We start from the raw sequence: 22644 nt of genomic DNA on the forward strand, positions 1-22644 counted from the left end.
AAAAGAGCTTTCGGAGAGCCAAGTCTGAAACTACGATTACCATCTTTTAAGCCCTTTTCATCGTTAGCTCCCTGAGGGGAAAGTCGGGAAATGGGTTTTCAGTTATTTCCGACGATAGCAAAAGGCAACCATCTTTCCTACGCCGCCTGCGTAATTTACAAATTGATTCCAAAGCGATTACGCTGACGGCGTGAGAGAGGAGGTCAGTAGGTGGCGCTACGCTACTGGCGTTAGGGCAGTTACGCCAGTGGCGTAACATAGCAGCCTAGGAGGCCCCTGTTGGTCGGGTGCGGGGTTGGTGAATAGGGAAGTGGCGCAAGTCCGGGGATCGCTCCGCTGAATCCGCCCGCGCGTTGCTGCCGTCGCCGCCGCCCCCTGTCCCGGCCCCCCCCCGGGTTCCCTCAGCCCAGCCCGGTCCAGCCCGGTTCCCGGGAGGATGAAGTTCGTGTATAAAGAGGAGCATCCGTTCGAGAAGCGTCGCTCTGAGGGCGAAAAGATCCGAAAGAAATACCCGGACCGGGTCCCGGTGAGGACAGTAGCCAGGGCCGAGGGCGCGGGGCGCTGGCGCTGACGCCACAGCCTGGGCTTGAGTCCGGGACCTACAGCGCAGGCATCAGTTTGACGGTTGTGGCGGCGTTGGGAACGAACCCCAAACCGCTGTTTCTGGGGCCGGAGGTGAAAGGAATGGGGTACCAACAGAGCTGAAAGTGAGGAGATGTAGACTCGAGAGACCTTGGGGTTCGTGTGGGAGGCTGTGGGGCGTTTGACAGTTTGAGCTTCACATAGGGTTTTTGAATTGAAGCTCTGGTTGGCCCGAATAAGTCATTCTTGTCTGATTAACATAATTGTTTTTATGACTCCGTATTCAGGGATCCTGGATGTTTAGGTGAATTAGAGTCAATGGGGTCAGAATTCTTATTCAGGGCTGCGCCGCATGTTAAGAGACAAAGAGAAATGAGTCTGGGGGTACGTGTGGGTGCTAGGAATGTTGAGTTCTTGACAGGTGGAGCTGTGCGTCTGTGTACCTAGTGTCTGCTAATTTTTATCTTCTCTTTAACAGGTAATAGTAGAAAAGGCTCCTAAAGCTCGGATAGGAGACCTGGACAAAAAGAAATACCTGGTGCCTTCTGATCTTACAGGTGGGAACCTGACCCAGTACCCAGATTTGTTTCCTGGGGGTGGGAGTGCAGTCTCTGATGGAGGAGACTCCACATAGCAGGTGTTCTTTTGAGGGTATTTGTTATCTCTGACTTTATCAGGCCTTGTATCTTTGGCAGTTGGTCAGTTCTACTTCTTAATCCGGAAGCGAATTCATCTCCGAGCAGAGGATGCCTTGTTTTTCTTCGTCAACAACGTCATTCCGCCCACCAGTGCCACGATGGGTCAGCTGTACCAGGTATGTTGCCTGGGAAGTAGAGGAGGCTTTGGGGAGGAGTTGGAAGCGCTTGAGAGGCAGAAAGTTTGAAGTCAGCAGTTCTTGGACCAGCTGGCTTACTTAGCTCTCAATTTTATATTTACCCTTAAGATTTCTGCATCGTTCTGGGTTAGGGATTTGGACAGGGTAGTGAGCCAGAGTAACTGCTGTGGTCCAGACTCCCCTCCAGCCACTCCGTGTTCCAAGGCAGTAGAGAATAGTTTGAGATCTTATTGTCCAAGACTGTAGATGGGATAATACTGCCCAGCACTTATGGTCTGGAGCAAGTGAGAGGGCGAGTCAAAGCACTGGTATTTGGGGTCTTCAAAAAGAATGGTTGTGGAAGAAAATATCCCAGTGGTGGGTGGTTCAAGTAACTAAAGCTCAGATGCCTGAATGCTGTTATTTTCTATCTTCATCCCAGGAACACCATGAAGAAGACTTCTTTCTATACATTGCCTACAGTGATGAAAGTGTCTACGGTCTGTGAAGCTGCTGCCCCTCAGGTGGGGGGTCCCATTCTACAAAGAGAGAGGTGGCCCCCCTTCCTTGACCTACTCCTTGAGGTTCAAACACCACCTCCCTTCTTCAGGACCTGCACTTCCTAATGTTTGAGACTCTCCTATAGACCCTCTTAACACAAGGGTTAATGGGGGAGATGGCCTCTAATACCTCCCTTTCTTTCTTCCCCTTTCTTTACCACCTTTCCCATTCTGCTTTAGACTTCTTGATTGTCAGTCTCTGTCACATCTGGTAATTGTTTTGGTTTCTGTTCCCTTTCTAACTGCCCAAGGGGCTCAGAGCCCCAACAATCCTTTCTTTTCACTACCTTCTTTTTGGGGGGTAGATGGAAGGGACTGAAATTGTGGGGGAAGGTAGGAGGCACATCAATAAAGAGGAAACCACCACCAAGCTGAACTGGATTTTTTTCTTTGTGTTGTTCCCCTCCCCCTTTTGTTCTCCTCTTCAAGTGGTGGGGAAAGAGTAGGTTAGAGGGAATAGTATATTTTGGTTTGTTCTGCTTATGTTGGGCTTTTCCTTGTGTATATAAAGAGTGTGCGTTTGTTGTGATGGATGGAATACTGAATATCATTTCATGAAAGTTCAGTTTTATATACGTGTATATGGATTGGGTCCTGAGGTTATTAAAGTTTTTTACAGTGGGTTCCTGTGGATAAAGTTTGAAAGCACCTGCTTCAGATAAAATATCCAACTGTGTCGTAACTTTTTGGATTAAGGAAGAGATTTTCGAGTATGGGAGCTAGTGAAAGGACTCCGTCCTCAGATGTATGTCGCTTTGCCAGACTTTGTGCCGGCGTGAGGGATCCAGTGGAGTAGAATCCAGGGGAGGGAGACAACTGGGAGGAGGGAGCCATTATCACCAGGAGAACTTCATCTCCCAGCAGCCTTCCTCTGTCTGGCCGGAAGTGGGGTGGTCCCCCGAGGGGATAGAAAGCTGCAGAACTGAGGCAGTATGGTGGCCGAGAGTTCTAATCCCTTCTTCCCGTTCTTTCTTAGCTCCGCCTAGCCTACATTTCCCAGGAGCCTGCGCGCACTCTTCCTCCCTCCCCTCTGTTCCCAATCTCCCCGCCACTCCCCGGGGGAAGAGAGCAGTTTAGTGCGCCTGCGCCAGTCCGTGGTTTGCTGGGAAATGAAGTTCCGGATGCTTATACAGGCCCCGTCTCGCTCACCGCGGACTGACTACAATCCCCTTGATGCATTGCGCGTTAGCGCCCGCGAAGGGAGGGGGAGAGAGGAGGAGGGAGGGTGGAGAGGAGGAGGGAGCAGGCGGCCGGCGGCGCGGGGGGAGGGGGCCCGGTCCGGGAGTGCGGGAGGCTGTGGTAGAGGGAGGTGGCGGCAGCGGCTAGCGGACTCGAGTCACAACCGAGCCGAAACAGACACCTCTGTGGAGCGAGGCAGTAGGAGCACCGAGCACCGGAGGCGGCACCGGGATCCCCGGCTCAGGGGAGGGGGGCGCCGAACCGGGAGGAGGGTAGGGGGCGATGCTGGAAGCCATGGCGGAGCCCAGTCCCGAAGGTGAGCTCTCGACCGGCACAGGGCGCTGAGCCGGCGGGGGGCGGGCGAGGAATCTATTGGCAAACTTAGAGGTCGAGCCCCGGAGCCCAGCAGAGGAGCGCGGGGAGGGGGTCGGGGGCCTGTCCCTGAAGGTGGGAGAGTGACGAGTTGAGAGACCTTGGAGGAAAGAGGAGTGCGAGACTGGGCCGGGGGTAGTTGGAGATTAGACGCTGTGTGTGTGTAGAGGGGGTGGGGTGGGATGGGGAGTGGGAGCTGGAAACCAGAGCTTCGAGGGTTAGGGGCCGAAAGGGCCTCCGGCAGGTTGGGGCCCTAGAACCGAGAGGTTAGGGGAATCTGGGAGCTGGAGAGTTGTTGAGAGAGGATGTAGGAGAGGATTGAGTGAGGAGCTCGGTAGTTCGCCGAGGTGGGGGAGTTTGTGGCGGTGGTGCCGGAGCTCCCGGTAGTTGCCGCCGGAGGTAGCCCGGTGATTGTTGGAGGGGTGGGCAGATAGTTGTGGGGAGAAGAGGGGGCCTGGGCATTGTCTGCGGTAGAGGGACTTATGCCGGTGGTAGCTGTGGGGAGAAGGAGCCGGGGAGCGACGAGAACAGGGTAGTTTTGGGGGCGGTGGGGCGGGGTGGGGGTTTAAGGCCGGCGAGTTGCGCCGGAGGGGGGGTTTGGTCGGCGAGGGTTAGAGCCTGGGAGTTGCGGAGGGTGAGGGGGGCAACGGCGGCGGCAGCTGGGGTTGCTGGGCAGGCAGAGTAGCTGGGGTGGGGGCTAGAGTTTAGGGGTCCGTAGTCCAGTGACTTGGTGGCGAGTCCGGGGGCGGAGGGGGGGCGGCGGCCGAAGAGAGCTCGGAACTGGGCCCGGGGGCCCGGCGGGGAGCCCGAGGAGCTTGAGACGGGGAGGGGCCAAAGCCCCGGATGGGGGCGGAGGGACGCCGAAATTGTGGGGAGCGCGGCATGGGGGGGCAGGTGGGGCCGCGTCCGGGTGAGAGCTCTCTGGTCTGTCCCGGCCGCGAAGTGGCGTTGGATGTGTGAGCCCGTGTGTGTTTGGGGGTGGGGGGGGGGTGAGGGGCGCGCCGGGCCTCGTGCTCGAGTAGAAGGGGCCGGAGGGCGGGGAGCGGTTCGGCGTGGTCATCCTGGACCCTGGGGGCCGGTGGGCGGCGTGTGCGGGCGCGGAGGGCCCGGGGCGGTAGAGCGCGGCGGGGTGGGAACTCGGGGCACTGAGCGCGTGTGAAGGACAGGGGCAGGCGGCAACCCGGGCTCGGTCCAGGGAGCGGTATGGCGGGGTGGGGCGCGGAGAGAGCAGAGGAGCTCGGAGTCTAGAGAAACCGTGAGTTGGGGGGGGCGGGGCGCTAGGCCTCCGGTGGTGGCGGGGGGGAGGGGAGCGCTATAGCGAGGCCTGAGAGGGCGCCGCGCCCAGGCTCCGCCCCTCGTGGGGCGGAAGGGGGAGCAGGGGCGGGCCCAGCGCCGTTGGGGGCTTGCTCGTCTGGCTGAAGGACCTGGGAGTGGAGGGGGTTCACTTGGGACCGCGAAGGTTGAGAGGTGAGGTTTCACACCGACTCTTTCTTAGTGCCTTGACTCAGCTTTTATTGCTTTTACAGATCCACCTCCGACCCTTAAACCAGAGACTCAGGTGAGGGTTTCCCATTCCTTTGCAGCCCAATATTACTGCAGCAACCCCCCCCCCCGCCCCCGCCACACCGCGCCCCCCCGCCCCCCCCTCCCCCCGACCCCCGGCCTTTCGTCTCTCCCTCCACCTTTTCCTGATTCCTCACTCGGGGGACTATGCCTTTGGAGATGTCCCTCTTAAACTCTGTGTGATTTTCTTCTTCAGCCACCGGAGAAACGTCGGAGAACAATTGAGGATTTCAACAAATTTTGCAGTTTTGTTTTGGCCTATGCAGGTTACATCCCCCCTAGCAAGGAGGTAGGGACAGAAGGACAACTGACTGGAGGGTGGTGTCCTAGGACTGTAGAGGAGCTCTTGAGCTTATGAAAGTTTGTTACTTTATATACAAAGCCTCGAAATTACATGTGAAAGACTTAAGGAAATGGAAATTCTGGTGGGAGAACTAGTATCTGGGGTGGGAGTGGGATTAATAGATAGGTGGCTTGAGTGCAGTGAATGGTTTTGGGGTGTTCTTAATGGAAGGTCCTCTGGGATAAGTGTTAGGAAGCTGGAGATAGTAACAAGTGAAGCACAGAAACAGCTGAAGAAATACTGCTCTGGTCTAGGGGATGCAGTGTTGTGAAGGCAGTGGGTGTTGGGGAGATGGTGAGAATTTGAGGGCAGAGGTAACATGGATGTGTTCAAGAGGAGATGCTGCGGAGAATTGGGATGGTGATAAGTTTTCTGAATACAGTGAGATTTGGTGGTTTTGGAAGGATATTTTCGTCTGTTTGGTATGTTGAGGGGCCAAAATAAGGCTGGGCCCCCTCTGACCCTGGTCTTTTCTGTCCTTTAAGGAAAGTGACTGGCCAGCCTCTGGCTCCAGCTCTCCATTGCGAGGTGAGAGTGCGGCAGATAGCGATGGCTGGGACTCAGCCCCCTCAGATCTCAGAACCATCCAGACCTTTGTTAAGAAAGCAAAGTCATCCAAGAGAAGGGCGGCTCAAGCAGGTCCCACCCAGCCAGGACCCCCAAGGTCCACTTTCCCTCGTCTGCAGGCCCCTGACAGTGCCACTCTGCTGGAGAAGATGAAACTCAAGGACTCTCTCTTTGATATAGATGGGCCCAAAATGTCATCTCCACTGTCCCCCACGTCCCTGACACATGCCTCCCGGCCCCCTGCTGCTCTCACCCCAGTGCCCCTTTCCCAGGGGGACCTCTCCCAGCCTCCTCGAAAGAAGGACCGAAAGAACCGAAAGTTGGGGCCAGGAGGGGGGACAGGCTTTGGGGTACTTCGGAGGCCCCGCCCAGCCCCTGGGGATGGGGAAAAGAGGTCTCGAATCAAGAAGAGCAAGAAGCGGAAGTTGAAAAAGGCAGAGCGAGGGGATAGGCTCCCACCTCCTGGGCCTCCCCGGGCACCCCCCAGCGATACAGACTCTGAAGAGGAGGAGGAGGAAGAGGAGGAGGAGGAGGAGGAAGAGATGGCAGCAGTGGTAGGAGGGGAAGCCCCAGCCCCTGTGCTACCAACACCTGAGGCTCCTAGACCCCCTGCCACAGTGCACCCCGAAGGAGCCCCTCCCACTGATGGTGAAAGCAAGGAGGTGGGCAGCACTGAAACAAGCCAAGATGGAGATGCCAGCTCCAGTGAAGGCGAGATGCGGGTCATGGATGAGGACATCATGGTAGAATCAGGTGAGAAATTTGGGGCTGCCCAGGGGCAGCTGGGTTGATGGGTCTTGGGGTAGTGTGGATCCAATAACTCAGAACACCAAACATACCTTCTTTTTCCCAGGTGATGATTCATGGGATCTGATCACGTGTTACTGCCGAAAGCCCTTTGCAGGCCGGCCCATGATTGAGTGCAGCCTGTGTGGGACGTGGATCCACCTCTCCTGTGCTAAGATTAAGAAGACCAATGTCCCTGACTTCTTTTACTGCCAGAAATGCAAGGAACTGCGGCCAGAGGCCCGGCGATTAGGGGGGCCTCCGAAATCTGGAGAGCCCTGACACATGCCATCTCCAGGCTGGAACTTCAAATGGAAACGTGACTTGGGAACTGAGCCTCAGGGTCAACATGTCCCCTGAAGCTGGGATGTTGTCCCATTTCGAGGCAGAAATTCCCAAGGGAAACTGGTTTGGAAATGAGTGGTTTTCCTACCCAACCTTTCCTTCCCACCTTGTGGACTTGAACTTGGACCCATTGCAGTTGCGGGTGGGAGGCTCTCTGGGTCCCTAGACACTTCCACTGCTCAGTTTCTGGGCCAGGGTTAGAACTGGGATGGAGTGGGACAGTTGTCTATAAAACTCTAGTGTAAATATAGCACTCCCCTCCCTCATCTTTTCTTCTATCTCACTCCCCATTTATTCTACACCGGTAGTATTTTTAATTTAGGACTTCCCCTTTTGAGCGTGGCAGCTCAGAGGTGGAGTGCCAACCAGAGCTTGGCCAAGGGAGGAAGGAAAACAGAAAGGTGACGATTCCTCACCTCTTTTGTTTTTAATACTGGCCAGCTGTTTGTACAGACAGCCTGCGTGTTGTAAATAAAGCAGAGTGGGCTCTTCTGTGTTTATAGCCCTCACTGACTGCCGTGCTGGGGAGGGAGGTTTTGGAAAAGCTGGCTGGAGGTGGGGCTGAAACCCACCTCTCTACTAAAAATGACCTGACTGCGCCTTTCCCACCAACACTATGACCTCAATTCAATTGGTTTTGCCCCGCCTCATCCCCAGTCCAGGACCACCCCCCTCCCCCAATTCCCACCCACACCTCCCACACGCGCGCTCCAACGCATGAAAGTTGCTTGGAGCTCCCTGCAAAGTGGGCAGGCATTGCTTGCTTGCCCCCCTGAGGGCAGGCTGGTAAGGGTAGTCGGAGGACGCGGGTGGGGACACACATGGAGGAGGAGCCGCAGAAGGTTGGGAGACCGTTGCTGAAAGCAGCAATCATGTGGCGGGGGTACTAGGCGGAGCCGAGAGGTCACGTGACCACGAGTGGCTCACGTGGTGGAGGCGTTTCGAAGGGGTGGGGTCGGTTCTGATCACGTGACGTGGGGAGAGGTGGGCGGGGCGCCGGAGGGCACTCACGAAGGCGGTGGCGGCGGCGGCGGCGGAGCCCTCGGCTTTGGGTAGCACCCCGCGGCCCGCCCCGCTCTCGCCGCCGCCACCCCGCTGACCCCCGCCTTCCTCCCTTTCGCACCTCTCTGGCGCTGTGTCGGTCCTGGTGCTCGTGCGTCGGCTCGCGGGAGTGCGCAGGCGCGGCGGGGGCGAACAGCCCCTTTGGGTGGGCGGCGGAGCCCGGGAGCGCGCGGGCGAGACCATGGCGGGCAGCGGCGCGGGGGGCGGTGGTGTTGGGGAGACGAAGGTGATTTACCACCTGGATGAAGAAGAGACTCCCTACTTGGTGAAGATCCCCGTCCCCGCCGAGCGCATCACCCTTGGCGATTTCAAGAGCGTCTTGCAGCGGCCCGCGGGCGCCAAGTACTTTTTCAAGTCTATGGATCAGGATTTCGGGTGAGCGCGAGGCCTAGACCAGGATGGATGGGGGCTGTGCTTTTGTGGAGTGGGTGATATTGAGGGGCACCGGGCTACTATGGGATATGCTGGGATTTTCTGGGCACTAGTGGAGCGGATTTTACTGTGCTGGTGTAGATTAGTTATCCCAGGACGGACAACGTTATGCTTGGATAGATTGAGGCGCACGGAGCTGTAGGAGGACAGACTGGGCAATGCTAAACCAGATTAGAGAAGATTAGGCTATACTGGAGTAGATTGGGGTACACTGGTTTATTTTCGGGTGTTCTGGACAGCGATGAGGTAGGTTGATGTATCCTCTGGTAGCTGCATCGTGAGCAGTCCTGTGCCACACAGGTTGTGGAGGGATATTGGGAAACCTGCTGATGTCAATTGATGGGCCAATTTGGGATGTTCTCTCTGATACTGAGGCAGACAGGATTGTTTGGGGGATATTTTAGTCTGTACTAAGGCAGTGTGCTGTATTGGGCTGCAGAACCCAGGTCTGCACTGGGTTCTGTTGATCTTTGTTTCTTTGGGGGCCTAGTTTTTTTTTGGGATACTCAATCTAGGGGTACACAGGGCTGACCATGTCTATGTTAGTACAGACAGCTGTATTGGGATATTCTAGTCTATGTTGGTGTAGACAGCTGTGTGTGGGGACATTCTAGCCTATACTAGAATAGTTTTGGGCTATCCTGGATAATTTGGGATAGTCTGGAACCTTAAATAATTCAGTGTAGGCCTTTTTGTGTTTTATACCTTTAGGACTGTACTCTTTGTCCTCAATCTCAGCTCTTGAAGGGAGGCTGGCTTAGGCTGGGATAGCCTGGATTCTAGGAAAGCTGAACAGACTGGACTTCACCTAGAAAGACTTGGATGTTGGGATGGTACCTTGTATTGAAATTCAACGTTCTTCTGTTTGTCAGCGCTATATAACCTGGGGTATTTAACTTTGTTCATTGATTTCATCTGGGAAACAGTTAACCAGAATAAAATGCTTAGCACAAATGCATGGTATGTATGTTCTTGGTGAATGGTCATTGTCTTTGTTAGCACCGAGTCTACTTCTTCAACTAGGCTACAATGATACAGGGTAAAATCACTTGGCAGGCTGGACTATGTTGAGATTGGATTATGTTGTGAAGAATACAACTGTTATGCTGAGACAGATTGGTATGACACGTTGGGCTGTGTCATCACATTAATAATAGATGGGATTGAGTTGACATATATCCAGGGTCCTAGAATCATATTAGGTTAAAGGGTTAATTAGACAGGAGGTCCTAATTTTGGGGGTGAATGTGTGTGTGCGGATGTTCAGGGCAGAATGTCTCGTGATCAGTATGTTTATTAGTTTAGCCAACAGGTGTTTGTTAGCGCTTAGGCAGCATCAGGTACTTTGCTGTGTGGTCAGGGACTTGGGGTTGAACTTGATGTTGAACAAAATCGGCACTGATGATTTCGTGTGGTGGTTGAAAAGAAGGAGCAAGTTCGGTCCATTGAAGGAACCCATGGGTGAGATCGCCCTCAGGGCTGGGCTTTGGGGTCTGTCTGCTGCAGCTGCTGCTAAGTCACCTCAGTCATGTCCGACTCTGTGCGACCCCATGGACGGCAGCCCACCAGGCTCCCCCGTCCCTGGGATTCTCCAGGCAAGAATACTGGAGTGGGTTGCCATTTCCTTCTCCAATGCATGGAAGGGAAAAGTGAAAGTGAAGTTGCTCTGTCGTGTCCGACTCCTAGCGACCTCATGGACTGCAGCCCACCAGGCTCCTCCATCCATGGGATCCTCCAGGCAAGAGTACTGGAGTGGGGTCTGTCAGGAGGAGCAAATTGCTTAATGCAGAGTTTGTGCCAGGTGAGGCACAGAGGAACGGGGATCTGGGCTTCACCACTCCTTAGGAGCTCAGTCTACTAAGTACCGTTCTTTGATCTAATGAGTGTTTTTACTAGATGACAGTACATTTGAACATCCATCTGGAAGTGAGTTAGAGAAAACTAAGGAAAACATAAGATTAGAGACATAGACAAGGACCACAAAGCCTTTGTGGGGCAATTGTGTGTGGAATGGGGTGGCTGCCCGTGAGGCGTTTAAGGTTAGATATTTGGGACAGCTAGGGCAGCCTGGTGGGCTGCCGTCTATGGGGTCGCACAGAGTCGGACACGACTGAAGTGACTTAGCAGCAGTAGCAGGGCAGCTTTAGGGGAAGACCTTTGAAATTGGGCTGAGAGGTTTGAATTAGACTCTTGGAAAGCTCTGGAACAATGCTGAGCCCAAGGATGAACTGGGGATAGAAAGAGAAATAAGGAAAGGGAATTCGGTTTGGTGATTTCTTGGGTGTAAGAGTGAAGTGTCTCAATGTCAGAGAAGAGGATTTGCTGTGGTGGGAGGAAATCAACATCCTTGAGCTGGATGAAGATTGGGAGAAATTTCAAATGCAGGTGGGAGTGGGGAAAGCTGCTCCAGTTGCACTGACCTTTATCTTATCTCTCGGCAGGGTGGTGAAGGAAGAGATTTCAGATGACAATGCCCGCCTTCCCTGCTTCAATGGAAGGGTAGTATCTTGGGTAAGCGGCCTGGCTTTGAGGACCAGTCCCTCTGGCACTACCCAGCTCCTCCAAGCCTCAGCCTGTGCCCACCCCATCTCAGCTGCTGGAATCTGACTGTTTGCTTCCTTACCTGTTTGTTTCTTTGTGTTTGGCCATGCACCATGTGGCTCTCCCAACTGGGGATTGAACCCGGCTTTGAGAGTGAAAGCGCCAAGTCCTAACCACTGGACAGCTGGGAAGTTTCCATCCTCCTTAGCTGTTTGGAGAGCCAGCCAGTTGGAGCCTCTCAGCCTTCTCTTTCTGGAGCCTTTAACACTTGCTGCTGCCTTTTTTCTGTGTGCTTTTCTCCAGGTTCTCTCAGGCCCTGTTGCCTTTTCTAGTTCTTTCTCTTACTCCCACCTCATAGGCCTTCACTTCCCTGTTGAGCTGTGTTGGCTTTTTTTTTTTAATCACTTGTACCCTTCTAGCTAGTGTCATCAGATAACCCCCAACCTGAGATGGCGCCCCCAGCCCACGAGCCTCGGACAGACCTGGCGCCTCCACCCCCACCTCTGCCTCCTCTGCCCCCAGAGAGGACCAGTGGCATTGGGGATTCCAGGCCTCCATCTTTCCAGTGAGTCCTTGAGATTCTTGCATCCGGGGGAGGGAGATGAGGAGGGAATCCAAGTCCCATGGGAGGGGAAGCCAAGGGTTTGGGGCCCTGTCCCACTGATGGAGGTCGGGAACCCTCTCTGCCCATCTAGCCCTAACGTGTCCAGCAGCCGGGAAAACCTGGAGCCCGAGACAGAAACAGAGTCAGTGGTGTCTCTGAGGCGGGAGCGGCCTCGCAGGCGAGACAGCAGTGAGCATGGCGGTGAGGGGGACTGGGCCTGGAGGCCGGCTAGAGCAGGAGCTGGGGAGGGGTTGGCTCCCACTGAACAGAAGCATCTGGGCCAGATGCAGTGAGGAGCCTGATTCCTGAGGTGCCTCTTCCTCCTCAGCGGGAGGCCACAGACCCAGCGGCCCCTCCAGGCTGGAGCGCCATCTGGCGGGGTACGAGAGCTCCTCCACCCTCATGACCAGTGAGCTGGAGAGCACCAGCCTGGGGGACTCGGACGAGGATGACACCATGAGCAGGTGAGGCTCCTCGGACCTCCCCAGGGCACTAGCCCCCCTTCCCGTCCTTTCCTTTGGCACCATGACCACTGCCCAACCTCCCAGCAGGTTCAGCAGCTCCACAGAGCAGAGCAGCGCCTCCCGCCTCCTCAAGCGCCACCGGCGGCGAAGAAAACAGCGGCCACCCCGCCTGGAGAGGGTGAGGGGCTGCTTGTGGGTCAGCTGGACCTCCCTTGGGGAAGTTGGGGGTTCAGGCCTTGACCTAGACGGTCCGAGGCCCGGGAATCCCGTGGCTTGTCCCGGGGTGTTAGAGGCAGTCCCGCTCCTTCCCCTTTGCCCACCACAGGCCTCATCCTTCAGCAGCGTCACTGATTCCACTATGTCTCTCAACATCATCACAGTCACGCTCAACATGGGTATGGAGGGGCCGGGAGGATCTGGTCTCCAGGGTCCCTGGGGGGCATGCAGCTGGTGCTTCCCCTCATCACCTGGCTTCCCTCCACAGAAAAGTACAATTTCCTGGGCATCTCTATTGTGGGCCAGAGCAATGAGAGGGGAGATGGTGGCATCTACATTGGCTCCATCATGAAGGGTGGGGCTGTGGCGGCTGATGGGCGCATCGAACCTGGGGACATGCTTTTGCAGGTGAGCTGGAGCAGGGCCATGCACTGACTTGGCCAGCGCTCTCAGCCCCTCCCTCTCGCCTTTGACCCATTGTCCCTCCTGCTAGGTGAACGACATGAACTTTGAGAATATGAGCAACGATGATGCGGTGCGGGTGCTGAGAGACATCGTGCACAAGCCAGGGTGAGCCTGTGAGCTGGTCCAAGTCCTCAGTCCTTTCTTTGCGTTTTCACTTTTTTTTTTTTTTGGTTTTGTCATAATACAGAGTGGGGAAACATAGAGCTGGTCAAAAAGTTCATAAAACAAAAATGTGTAATGAGTCTGGGGTGAATGGGTGGCCATTATCCCCACTAATGTCATGACCTAGAAGTTTGCTGACCCACAAAGGGTCCCTCCAATGTCCCTTCCTGGTCCCTCCCATCTCATTCTCCCAGAGGTAACCAGTCTCTTGATTCTTTGTTCATCACCACAATAGTTTGCTTGGCCCTCATTTGACTGGCCATGTACATGTCTTTGAACAACACACTTTAGTTTTACCTGTTTTTAGACTTTCTGAGTGGGATCGTGCAGTGTCTTCTCTCTTAGATTACTCAGCAGTATGTTTTTAAGAGTGACCTGTGTTAGTCACCCTTACTGTGGAGCCTTTCACCATCACTTTCTCAGCCCCAGTTGTGCCTGTGGTCTCTTCTCTTTCCCTCTTTCTGTCTTTCACCCATTCTCATTCCAGGCTTCCCCTCTCCTCAGGCCTCTGCCCTTACCCCCACTTGACTGACCTTCTCTTCCCCACAGCCCCATTGTGCTGACGGTGGCCAAGTGCTGGGATCCCTCTCCCCAGGCCTACTTCACTCTCCCCCGAAGTGAGTGATGCTCAGGGGTCCTACAGCTAGGAGGACAGGGCAGGAGTGGGTACTCTTGGCCTCCACGCTACAGGGAATGGAGCGATAGGGGGGCACGGCGAAGCTGGAGCAGGAGTCTGAGTCGGGGAGGGATGGGGGTGGCTCTCTGTGGTTGAGAGGTGACCATCCTGATGGCCTTCACTGTTGCAGATGAGCCCATCCAGCCGATCGACCCTGCTGCCTGGGTCTCACACTCTGCTGCGCTGACTGGCACCTTCCCAGCTTATCCAGGCTCCTCATCCATGAGTACCATCACCTCTGGATCCTCTCTTCCTGATGGTGAGCCCGCCGGCCCACCCTCGCTCCCTGGAAGGCCACCTGCTGTGGTGTGACTCCACTGCTCCATGGGCCTTGGTCCTAACTCTGACTCCCTGATTGTCCTCCATCAGGCTGTGAGGGCCGGGGTCTCTCTATCCACACAGACATGGCGTCTGTGACCAAGGCCATGGCCGCTCCAGAATCGGGACTGGAAGTTCGGGACCGCATGTGGCTCAAGATCACCATCCCTAACGCCTTCCTGGGTGTGGCTGGGCTCTGGGCAGGTGGGGGGGGAGGAAGAGGAGGAGGCCAAAACTGGGAAGGGGGGTGGAAGCTAGAGAGAAGAACTTGAGGCCTTTCTCTGTCTTCTGCAATCCAGGCTCGGATGTGGTGGACTGGCTGTACCATCACGTGGAGGGCTTTCCGGAGCGGCGGGAGGCCCGGAAGTACGCCAGTGGGCTACTCAAGGCAGGCCTCATCCGGCACACTGTGAACAAGATCACCTTCTCTGAGCAGTGCTATTACGTCTTCGGAGACCTCAGTGGTGGCTGTGAGAGCTGTGAGTGCCCCTGTCCCGGCCCAGGTAGAGCGGCCCTGGCAGCCTTGTCCTGCGTCTCCAGCCCCAGCCCTAGCCCAGAAACCAACCGGGGCTGCTGTGGATGCTGAGCAGCATGCGTCCTTCACTGGTCCCTGCATTGGCTGATGACGGGCGTGGGGGTTGACATACACCCCTGTTGTGCTGGATGAGCTGTGCGCAGGTTCAGGGTTGTGTCTGCTGGGGAGGGGAGACATGGGACTAAGGGTGGCTCTGGCCGCTTTCCTGCCCTGACGGCTGTGGCAGGTGGGACATTCCCTATCAGAGGCCCTCTTGTTAACCCCTGCCATGGATGGTTGTGGGGAAACCGTTCCCAGTTCCTCATTTGATGTCTTGGCATCCTGGCTTCTCAACGCAGTGATCCTTGATCTCTTCTCTGCCTTCCAGACTTAGTCAACCTATCTCTTAATGACAACGATGGCTCCAGTGGTGCTTCGGACCAGGATACTTTGGCTCCTCTGCCTGGGGCCACCCCCTGGCCCCTCTTGCCCACTTTCTCATACCAGTACCCAGCCCCACACCCATACAGTCCTCAGCCCCCACCCTACCACGAGCTCTCGTCCTACACCTATGGTGGAGGCAGTGCCAGCAGCCAGCACAGCGAGGGTAAGTTGCCGACAGATCCCCACATAGTTGGGTCTGGATGTGGGGGCCAAGGCGAAGCCAAGGAGCAGAGGCTGGAGCAGGGACTGGGGAGGCCGAAGGACCTGGGCTGTGGCTCAGTTGCTCCTATCCTCTCTCTCCCCACAGGGAGCCGGAGCAGTGGGTCGACGCGAAGCGATGGGGGGGCGGGGCGCACGGGGAGGCCTGAGGATCGGGCCCCTGAGTCCAAGTCCGGCAGCGGCAGTGAGTCTGAGCCTTCCAGCCGGGGTGGCAGCCTTCGACGGGGTGGGGAACCTGGTGGGACTGGTGATGGGGGCCCTCCCCCATCCAGGGGCTCATCAGGGGGTGCTCCCAATCTCCGAGCCCACCCGGGGCTGCATCCCTATGGCCCACCTCCTGGTATGGCCCTCCCTTATAACCCCATGATGGTGGTCATGATGCCGCCGCCCCCACCCCCTGTCCCTCCAGCAGTGCAGCCTCCAGGGGCCCCTCCAGTCCGAGACCTGGGCTCTGTGCCCCCAGAGTTGACCGCCAGCCGCCAAAGCTTCCACATGGCCATGGGCAACCCCAGTGAGTTCTTTGTGGATGTCATGTAGAGCCCATGGTGGGGCCACGTTGGATCGGCTGTCAGTGTTTGGTGCTCCTGTCCTGTGATTGGATGTCTTGTCAATCATGTGCTCATCACTCCTCTGGTGCTTGGACTCAGCCTGTCCTGTGGGCTGCTGTCTGCTGTGAGGTTGTTGCCACTGTGACTTTCCAGCAGTGCCTGGTTCCTCCCCTTTTCTTTGGGGTTCAACAAGGGACCTTTGGTTATTTTTAGCTTTATTTTTTTTATAAACCTTTTGGGGGGTTAAAATAGATGTTCTTACATTTTGGGGACTATTTTTTTAGTAGATAATTTTTCTTTTATATGAAGAATCCTTGTCTCCTGGGCCCCTTCTTCTAACCCCTAAATGTGACCTCCTTATCCATTTGCCCAGTCAGCTCCGTCCTGAGCAGAGTGGGTGGTCGGTCAGTGGTACCCTGGGATGTGGAAGGGGGTTGGTTCCCCTAGACAGCTGTCAAAGGAAGCTGGGGTAGTTGGTACTGGGGGCCATGTAGCTGCTTTTGTTACTCTATTTATTTTAGTCATCTGTATAAAACACTAAATAAAGCAATAGGGGCAAACTCCCTGCGCCTCTGGCTCCTTTCTTTGGGAGGGAGGCAGGCAGCAAGGGAAAGAACAGAGATACAGTCGCAGAGTGTGACTTGTTAGAAACTTTATTTGTGAGGCAGTAAGTGCTCCCTTTGAGAGCAGGCACAGTCATGGGCCGGGGCCCCCTTCAAGGTAGAACCAGGATGGGCAGGAAAAGGGTCTGGGCTTTGGCTTGAGAAAAGGCACATTTTGGGCCAGGCTGTAATTGAGAGTACTCAGAAACCAAGGGGATTGCTGGTGACCACGCCGCCCCGCTCCACCAGGGCCTTGGAGATGCTTTTGAAGTTACGGAAGAGCTCCTGCTGCTGGGGATCAGACTGCAGAGCAGTCATGTTCTCCCGGATCCGGGCTGCAGCCTGGGGAGGGAGGGGGAAGGAGGGGGTTCAGACCTGTTCGTTGATTCCCTCCAGCCCCCTGTACTTAGTAACTCTGGATCTCACCTCGATACACCAGCTGTCACAGAGCATTTTCTCATGCTGGGCTGTGGGGTGGGCTTCACTCAGGGATCTTGAGGCCCTAGTGGGAAGCAGGAGAAAAATACATCTGGGCTGTGACCCTAGCCCAGGGACCCCCCCACCCACCACTGCGACTCAGGTCTCCCCCACTGCCTCCTCACCTGGACAGAACCACCACCATGGCATAGAGGTCAATGGCACTGTCCGCCAGACGCTGCAGCACAAACTGTTCATCTGCCAGGTAGATGGGTTGGCATGGGGGGCGGTGAGTGGGTTAGGGGGAGGGAGAGGGAAGGTGGAGGTGGGAACGAGGTTGTGCTCACTCACTGATGATATCCTTCTTGTGCTTTATCAGCTTGGCCTCCACCACGGTGGCAAACTGCTCCAGAGCCTGCACCGCCTGAGGAGATGGGATGGTGCCTGGGGTGAGATGAGGCCCGGTCTTGGCCCCTCAGCTTCTGATGCAGGCTACCTCTCCACCTTGACTGCTTACGTACCAGCTCACCACTCCGACTCAGTTCCTGGTGGACGATGCCGCTGAGACTCAGGCCACTGCCCAGCCCTGCCCGCCTTAAGAGGAAGCCAGAGGGTGACTGGTTAGTTGCCATGCACTGGCCCTCCCCACCACGCCCTGGTCTCAAAGCTTACCGCCTCAGCTGTTTGCCTGCCTCTCCTAGCAGGAGGCCAGCATTCCCAAAAGGGTTCTTTAGAGCATTGCCAAGCCCAGAGAGTTCCTTTCCTTTGTCCTGTGGGGGAGGAGAGCCCCATAGTCAGGACTCACTGTCCTCCCCACCAACTCCCCCTGATTCTCCTCCCTCTTACCATGCAGCCCTGCAGAGCCACAAACAGCCGGAGAATATCATTTGTCCCCTCGAAGATCCGGAAGATGCGAAGATCTCGGAGCACACGCTCTACCCCAGGCTCCTACCGCAGGGGAAGACAGATCACATGTCCCCGCTGGGATGCGCCTGCCTCCTGGCCCTGCAGCCACCCCGGCAGAGAAGCGTCTGTACCTTCATGAAGCCCATACCCCCCATGATTTGGATGCACTCATCTGTCACTTTCCAGGCTGCCTCCTAGGAACAGAAACACCCCAGATTGCTTTTGGAGCCAAGCTCCCAAACCTGGCTCTCCCTCCCCACAGGCCTGGGACCTCACCGAGCCAAAGATTTTGCTGATGGCAGCCTCTATCTGGAAGTCCGTGGATCCCTGGTCCATGTTGGCACTCACCATGTACGCCATGGACTGAGGTTGGGACATAGGAAGGGAAATGGAAAAAGGCTGCATCAGACTTGATCTGGTCACCCAGATCTTAAAAGACCAGGTCTGCCTTGGCCTTTGGCCCTTCCCTTCACCTTCCAATGCCATGGGTTAGGCACGTCCGAGTATTTGGTCCCCTGGTCAGTTCATCAGGGGCTTGCAGGCATTTCACTTCTTGGAAGGGGTGAGGAGGTGAGGGTGGGGTGAGAGACGACACTTCAGGGACCTCTGGAAGCACCTTGGTGGAACAGCATGGCTCTCCCCATCCTGCAGAAGCTGAACTGGCTATGCCTCCCCGCATCCCCTAGGGCATTGGTGTAAAGCTGGAGACCCACTGCCCCAGGTGCTGCTGGGGGTTGTAGTCTGACCCATCTGGGAAGAAGGGCTCCGGGGACAGGGGGCGGCCCTCACCTCAGTCACATACTGCAGCATAGCCATCCGGGCCAGCTTCTCCTGGATCAGCCCAAAGTTGTGAATTTTCTCCCCAAACTGGGTACGGTTAGCAGCATGATCCACCTGGAAGAGGACACGTGTCCCACTGTGGTTCTCTAGTCTCCTCTTTCTGGGAGGGGAGCTGGGCTGCGCTGGGAGGGATGGGCTTTGGCCACAGTCAAGAGCCAGTCCAGGATGGATGGAGACCTAAGCGATCTGCTGGTGGGGAGGGGTCTCTTGTGGAGGGAGGGCCTGCAGGGACAGGGACACATAGAAAGGGAGACAATATGACTTAGACTTAGATTCAGGCTGGCCTGGGACAGGCAGGGTACTCACCGCCTTAGCAATGATGCCTTTCATGGTGCCTGCCAGGGCTGCAGCCATGCCAAACCTTCCATTGTTGAGAATATGCATGGCGACCTTGAAGCCGCCCCCTACCTCCCCCAGTACGTTCTCTGCTGGCACCCGTACTCCGTCAAAGTACACCTCTGCTGTGTTTGAGGCTTTGATGCCCATCTTCTTCTCAGGGGGCCCACTGTGACAGGATGGAGAAATTGCCATTGGGGTGGGGGGAATTAGTCCCTCATTCCTTATGAGCCAGCCCAAAAGAGGTGCAGGCAGCATTCCCCAGCATACCCAGAGGGCTGAGGAGGCCTGGCTTTATCCTGCTGCTTTGCTCTGAGCTCAATGGTTGGTGGAGCCAAACTTGAGATCAGTTTCCTACATACTAGGCCCAGAGGGAACATACTGTCCAGATGCTCTGGCTTTTGCACACATCCCCAGGGTGACCCATGGCAGCCATCTGCCCTGGAACTCAGTACCACCGGCTCCCTGGTTCCCCCTCTTCCACCCCAGCCCACTCACTGGGTGACGCCACCAAAGCTCCTCTCCACCACAAAAGCTGTGATCTTCTCCTTCACAGCGCCCGTGGCTGTGTCTGTAACTGGTGTCTTGGCAAAGACTGTGAAGATGTCTGCCAGGCCCCCGTTACTGTGGAAAAAAGAGGCAGTCAGGGCACAGAGGATGGAGCAGTGGGGCCTGGATTGGGCAGAGGGTGGAGAGGAGGGAGAAATGGAAGAGTGCCTGATCCAAATCTTGCTTCCGTTGAGGGTATAGTATTTTCCACAGGGGCTGGGCACAGCTGAGGATCGGATGGACGCTGCATCTGATCCACTAGAGGGCTCCGTTAGACAGAAAGCAGCTATAGTCTCCCCTGTTGGAGAGAGCGCTCCTTTACTCTGGGTTCTGATGGGCACGGAAGGCACTTTGGTGCCACCACCCACCCCTGGAGCACCCATCCCCCTTTAAGGCCTCTGGCGATATTCAGTGACTTATGAATGTCTTTCCCAGAATCTCCCTGACCCCCCCCCCCCACTCTAGCCAACACATCCAGCTATGTGATCTAAGTACGGCCGGCCTAATCTGCCAAGCCCCGATCTCTGGCTCTACTAGGGCTGCCTCACCAGATGCCAGTTTGGGGAGGTATTTTTCTTTCTGGGCCTTTGTGCCGAAGAGCAGGATGCCTTTGAAACCGATGCTCTGATGGGCCCCTAGGACGATGCCCACACCAAGGTCATACATGCCCACGATCTCCACCAATCGGGCGTACTGGAGGGGAAAGAGGCATTGGGGGCTGTAATTGGATAAATGGGGACCTGCCCTTAACAGGGAAGCATGGGCAGCAGGAAAGAACCGAACTTGGGTGTCCCTGCAAAGTGAGTAGACAGAGCAAGTGGGCCAATGGCAGAGGACATTGGCGCATCTATTCTAGGTCTTGGTGGGAGGCAAGTACCCTACCATATCCTCAGGCAATCCCCACATTCGAGATCCGTTAGGACTTGGGAACCTGGGTGAGGTCCACGACCTTAGGGAACTGCAAGTAGTTCCGTATTAAGAAACATCCCACAGGCCCCCAGGGCAGCTCATGGCAGAGACCTTTGCCCCAGGGGTAAGAAAGTAGAAGACGGACGCAGGAGGTGACTGTGGGGATTCCCTCACCTGGGTGTTGCAGAGGCCCACACCACCCAGTTCATTGGGTACTTGCAGACCAAAGGCCCCCAACTCCTTGAGACCTTGCATGGTGGTCTCCTCCACTCTTTCCAGCATGTCATTCTTGGCAGCATCGTTCACCTCCTGGGAAGGCAGAAGATCTCACCTCTAGGCTCCTTTTAATAAGGCTCCTTAACCTCTCTCCATCAGGAACCACGCCCTCTATTACTCGGGCTGGCATTGCTTACCTCAAAGAATCGGGTCACGGGCCCCACCAGCTCTTTGAGAAACTGTGTTTGGTCCTCGTTGAGCACTGAGGCGGTTGGAGTGGCGAGAAGGCAGGGCAGGTCAGGCCAGGCGGTCAGGGGAAGCTGCCCATCCCTGCCCGGCTCTGCCTACTCATTTCCTTACCAGATGGATATGGAAACACCTGATCGGTGGTGAGCTGGCCCTTGAACGTCCCCACAGCAAAGGACTTAGATACCTGCGTAGGGAGAAGGGAGGGGGGTATCAGGGAACAGTGTGGGGTGGGTCTGCCCCTGGTTTAGACCCTCCACAGCTCGGAGCCACGTACCGAGTTGGCCCGTTTTTCCCTGGTCGAAGCCTCAGAAGGCTGGGAATCAGACTGGTCCACAGCCGCCTGGGGAAAGGGATTTCGAAGTGCCAAAAACAGCAAAGCGGAAGACGGGAGGGCGCATCCGACACCTTTCCCCTAGTTTCATCCTCAGGGCACCCCGGTTTGCCCTTTCCCCTACTTTGGGCGCCAGGCAACTGGCAGGTGACTAGGAGGGACCAAGAGGGAGACCCCTGCCGGCGGCGGGGAGGTGGGAGCCGAAGCGGACTCCGGCTCTCACACCCCTTAAAGTTCGCTGTCACTTACCTGGGCGACCCCACTGGCATAGGGTCGCTGGGCAGGGCCGGGCCGGGGCTGCCCCAAGAGCGCACTGGGCCACGAGCTGTGGGGAGTAGGTGTTCAGTCCTGGCTCAGTGCCCCGGCTTCCTGTCCCCCTCCCCTCTGTCACACACACACCTTACGCCCCGCAGCCTCAGCAGCTGCCGCCCCGTGCTCAGAGCCATTCTCGCTGCCCGCATCTCTGAACCGCTTCGGTCGCCGGTGCCCTAAAGGCTGACCTAGAGCTGTCGTGAGTCTGCCAAAGTCTAGTTCTCCGTCCCTGACTCATCCTCCACAATGCACCGGGTCACGGCAGGCGGGGCTTTCCGGCCACCGGAGCATGCTGGGAGTTGTAGTTCCGGAGCGCCACATAGCCCCTGCAATCTGGTTGACCCAGGGTCATCTCCAAACGAATGTTGTCTTCCCCCAAACAGCTTCATTCGAACTAGATGAACTAGTTTGTACGAACCAGAGCGTAGCCAGCAGAAGGGGTGATGAGATAGGCTGAGACGGAAGAGGGAGGAACTTAGGCATCTGCCCCCAGAGGGGTGGAGGGTAGACTGAAGGGAGGACTTCCCAGCTGGAGTTAGAAGGGAGAGATGGAAAGAGAGAAGTGTAAGAAAGATACCAGAGGCAGGGGAATGGAAAGAGGACTCTGAGATCCCGCTCAAATCCGTCTCCGCCAACACAAAAGGGAGGGAAATAAAGGAGTGGGTGACGCCAGGTGGGTGTGAATTGCCCAGGCATATTATCTTGAGACCTAGGAGTTGTCACTAAATCTGGAAACACCTAAATTTTCACAGTAGAGAGGACCCCCCAGGTTTGCTGCCTTTCCCTTAGGGTCTCTGACACCTTCCTGAACATCTCTGTCTGTGCCCTCTTGTTCTTCCCTGAGACCATGTGCTAGGCCAGACCTCTGGACCTTTGGGCAGATGGATTCTTCCCAAGCCTGAGAGGAACTGTAGGAGTTCTCACGTCCTGTCCCCTACACACACGCACATACACTCATACACACACACACACACACACACACACACACACGTCTAGCTTTGGGTCAAGAAATTCTAGGTAATGTATGACCATCTTGTTACCATTCTGACTGAGGACAAACCCAGGAAACAGTGACAATTTCCTTTCTTTTAGGGCTTCCAAAGCAGAGCATTTTGGGGCTAATCCTCTTTCCTGGCCCTCAGGAAAATGTAGTGGTCATGCCTGGCTTTAAGGAGAGGGGCCAAGGGTGTAAGGAGGAAGG

At 56.0% G+C, this 22644-nt stretch overlaps 4 protein-coding genes across 11 annotated transcripts; 3 read left to right on the forward strand and 1 right to left on the reverse strand.

The window, feature by feature from the left end:
* Positions 1-260: 260 nt before the first annotated feature.
* On the forward strand, positions 261-2326 carry GABARAP (GABA type A receptor-associated protein). Its single transcript, XM_055576706.1, has 4 exons — positions 261-526; positions 1061-1139; positions 1278-1396; positions 1839-2326. Exons 1-4 carry the CDS (start codon positions 437-439, stop codon positions 1902-1904), a joined length of 354 nt encoding a protein of 117 aa, XP_055432681.1. The 5' UTR covers positions 261-436; the 3' UTR covers positions 1905-2326.
* An 893-nt stretch (positions 2327-3219) lies between these two features.
* On the forward strand, positions 3220-7603 carry PHF23 (PHD finger protein 23). The gene is made up of 5 exons (XM_055576707.1): positions 3220-3451; positions 5034-5065; positions 5267-5359; positions 5899-6733; positions 6834-7603. The coding sequence occupies exons 1-5, from the start codon at positions 3418-3420 to the stop codon at positions 7046-7048; spliced, it is 1209 nt and encodes a 402-aa protein (XP_055432682.1). The 5' UTR covers positions 3220-3417; the 3' UTR covers positions 7049-7603.
* Positions 7604-8104: 501 nt separating this feature from the next.
* Positions 8105-16339, forward strand: DVL2 (dishevelled segment polarity protein 2). 8 transcript variants are annotated; one of them, XM_055576714.1, is made up of 16 exons: positions 8105-8548; positions 11047-11116; positions 11566-11711; positions 11842-11951; positions 12079-12214; positions 12299-12392; positions 12540-12609; positions 12699-12838; positions 12924-13000; positions 13607-13674; positions 13864-13992; positions 14103-14234; positions 14351-14554; positions 14954-15172; positions 15317-15412; positions 15638-16339. In XM_055576714.1, the coding sequence occupies exons 1-16, from the start codon at positions 8355-8357 to the stop codon at positions 15763-15765; spliced, it is 2013 nt and encodes a 670-aa protein (XP_055432689.1). In that variant the 5' UTR covers positions 8105-8354; the 3' UTR covers positions 15766-16339. The 8 variants fall into 8 exon arrangements, with proteins under 8 accessions (XP_055432689.1, XP_055432690.1, XP_055432683.1 ...); XM_055576715.1 differs by having other exon boundaries at positions 15641-16339; XM_055576708.1 differs by having other exon boundaries at positions 15317-16339.
* Positions 16340-16413: 74 nt separating this feature from the next.
* Positions 16414-21685, reverse strand: ACADVL (acyl-CoA dehydrogenase very long chain). Its single transcript, XM_055576717.1, has 20 exons — positions 21531-21685; positions 21381-21456; positions 21075-21140; positions 20912-20984; positions 20749-20813; positions 20510-20644; positions 19975-20119; positions 19595-19724; positions 19376-19501; positions 18848-19046; positions 18491-18595; positions 17978-18064; positions 17833-17895; positions 17642-17743; positions 17468-17565; positions 17317-17389; positions 17147-17219; positions 16981-17053; positions 16805-16880; positions 16414-16720 (listed from the first exon to the last, which is right to left on the reverse strand). Exons 1-20 carry the CDS (start codon positions 21590-21592, stop codon positions 16580-16582), a joined length of 1968 nt encoding a protein of 655 aa, XP_055432692.1. The 5' UTR covers positions 21593-21685; the 3' UTR covers positions 16414-16579.
* Between the last annotated feature and the right edge of the window lie 959 nt (positions 21686-22644).

This window comes from Bubalus kerabau, chromosome 4 (genome assembly GCF_029407905.1).
Source record: "Bubalus kerabau isolate K-KA32 ecotype Philippines breed swamp buffalo chromosome 4, PCC_UOA_SB_1v2, whole genome shotgun sequence".
Taxonomy (NCBI): Eukaryota; Metazoa; Chordata; class Mammalia; order Artiodactyla; family Bovidae; genus Bubalus; species Bubalus kerabau.

Bases quoted from the DNA above. Each gene is read 5' to 3' on its own strand.
- GABARAP (XM_055576706.1), top strand. From the start codon at position 437: ATGAAGTTCGTGTATAAAGAGGAGCATCCGTTCGAGAAGCGTCGCTCT. The intron at 527-1,060 runs GTGAGGACAGTA...TCTCTTTAACAG, and splicing joins AATACCCGGACCGGGTCCCG to GTAATAGTAGAAAAGGCTCC. The intron at 1,140-1,277 runs GTGGGAACCTGA...TATCTTTGGCAG, and splicing joins GGTGCCTTCTGATCTTACAG to TTGGTCAGTTCTACTTCTTA.
- PHF23 (XM_055576707.1), top strand. From the start codon at position 3,418: ATGCTGGAAGCCATGGCGGAGCCCAGTCCCGAAG. The intron at 3,452-5,033 runs GTGAGCTCTCGA...TTGCTTTTACAG, and splicing joins GGCGGAGCCCAGTCCCGAAG to ATCCACCTCCGACCCTTAAA. The intron at 5,360-5,898 runs GTAGGGACAGAA...CTGTCCTTTAAG, and splicing joins ACATCCCCCCTAGCAAGGAG to GAAAGTGACTGGCCAGCCTC.
- DVL2 (XM_055576708.1), top strand. From the start codon at position 8,355: ATGGCGGGCAGCGGCGCGGGGGGCGGTGGTGTTGGGGAGACGAAGGTG. The intron at 13,675-13,863 runs GTGAGTGATGCT...TCACTGTTGCAG, and splicing joins CTACTTCACTCTCCCCCGAA to ATGAGCCCATCCAGCCGATC. The intron at 15,173-15,316 runs GTAAGTTGCCGA...CTCTCCCCACAG, and splicing joins CAGCAGCCAGCACAGCGAGG to GGAGCCGGAGCAGTGGGTCG.
- ACADVL (XM_055576717.1), bottom strand. From the start codon at position 21,592: ATGCGGGCAGCGAGAATGGCTCTGAGCACGGGGCGGCAGCTGCTGAGG. The intron at 20,814-20,911 runs GTAAGGAAATGA...CAACCGCCTCAG, and splicing joins GGTGTTTCCATATCCATCTG to TGCTCAACGAGGACCAAACA. The intron at 19,725-19,974 runs GTGAGGCAGCCC...TCTCTCCAACAG, and splicing joins CCTCCCCAAACTGGCATCTG to GGGAGACTATAGCTGCTTTC.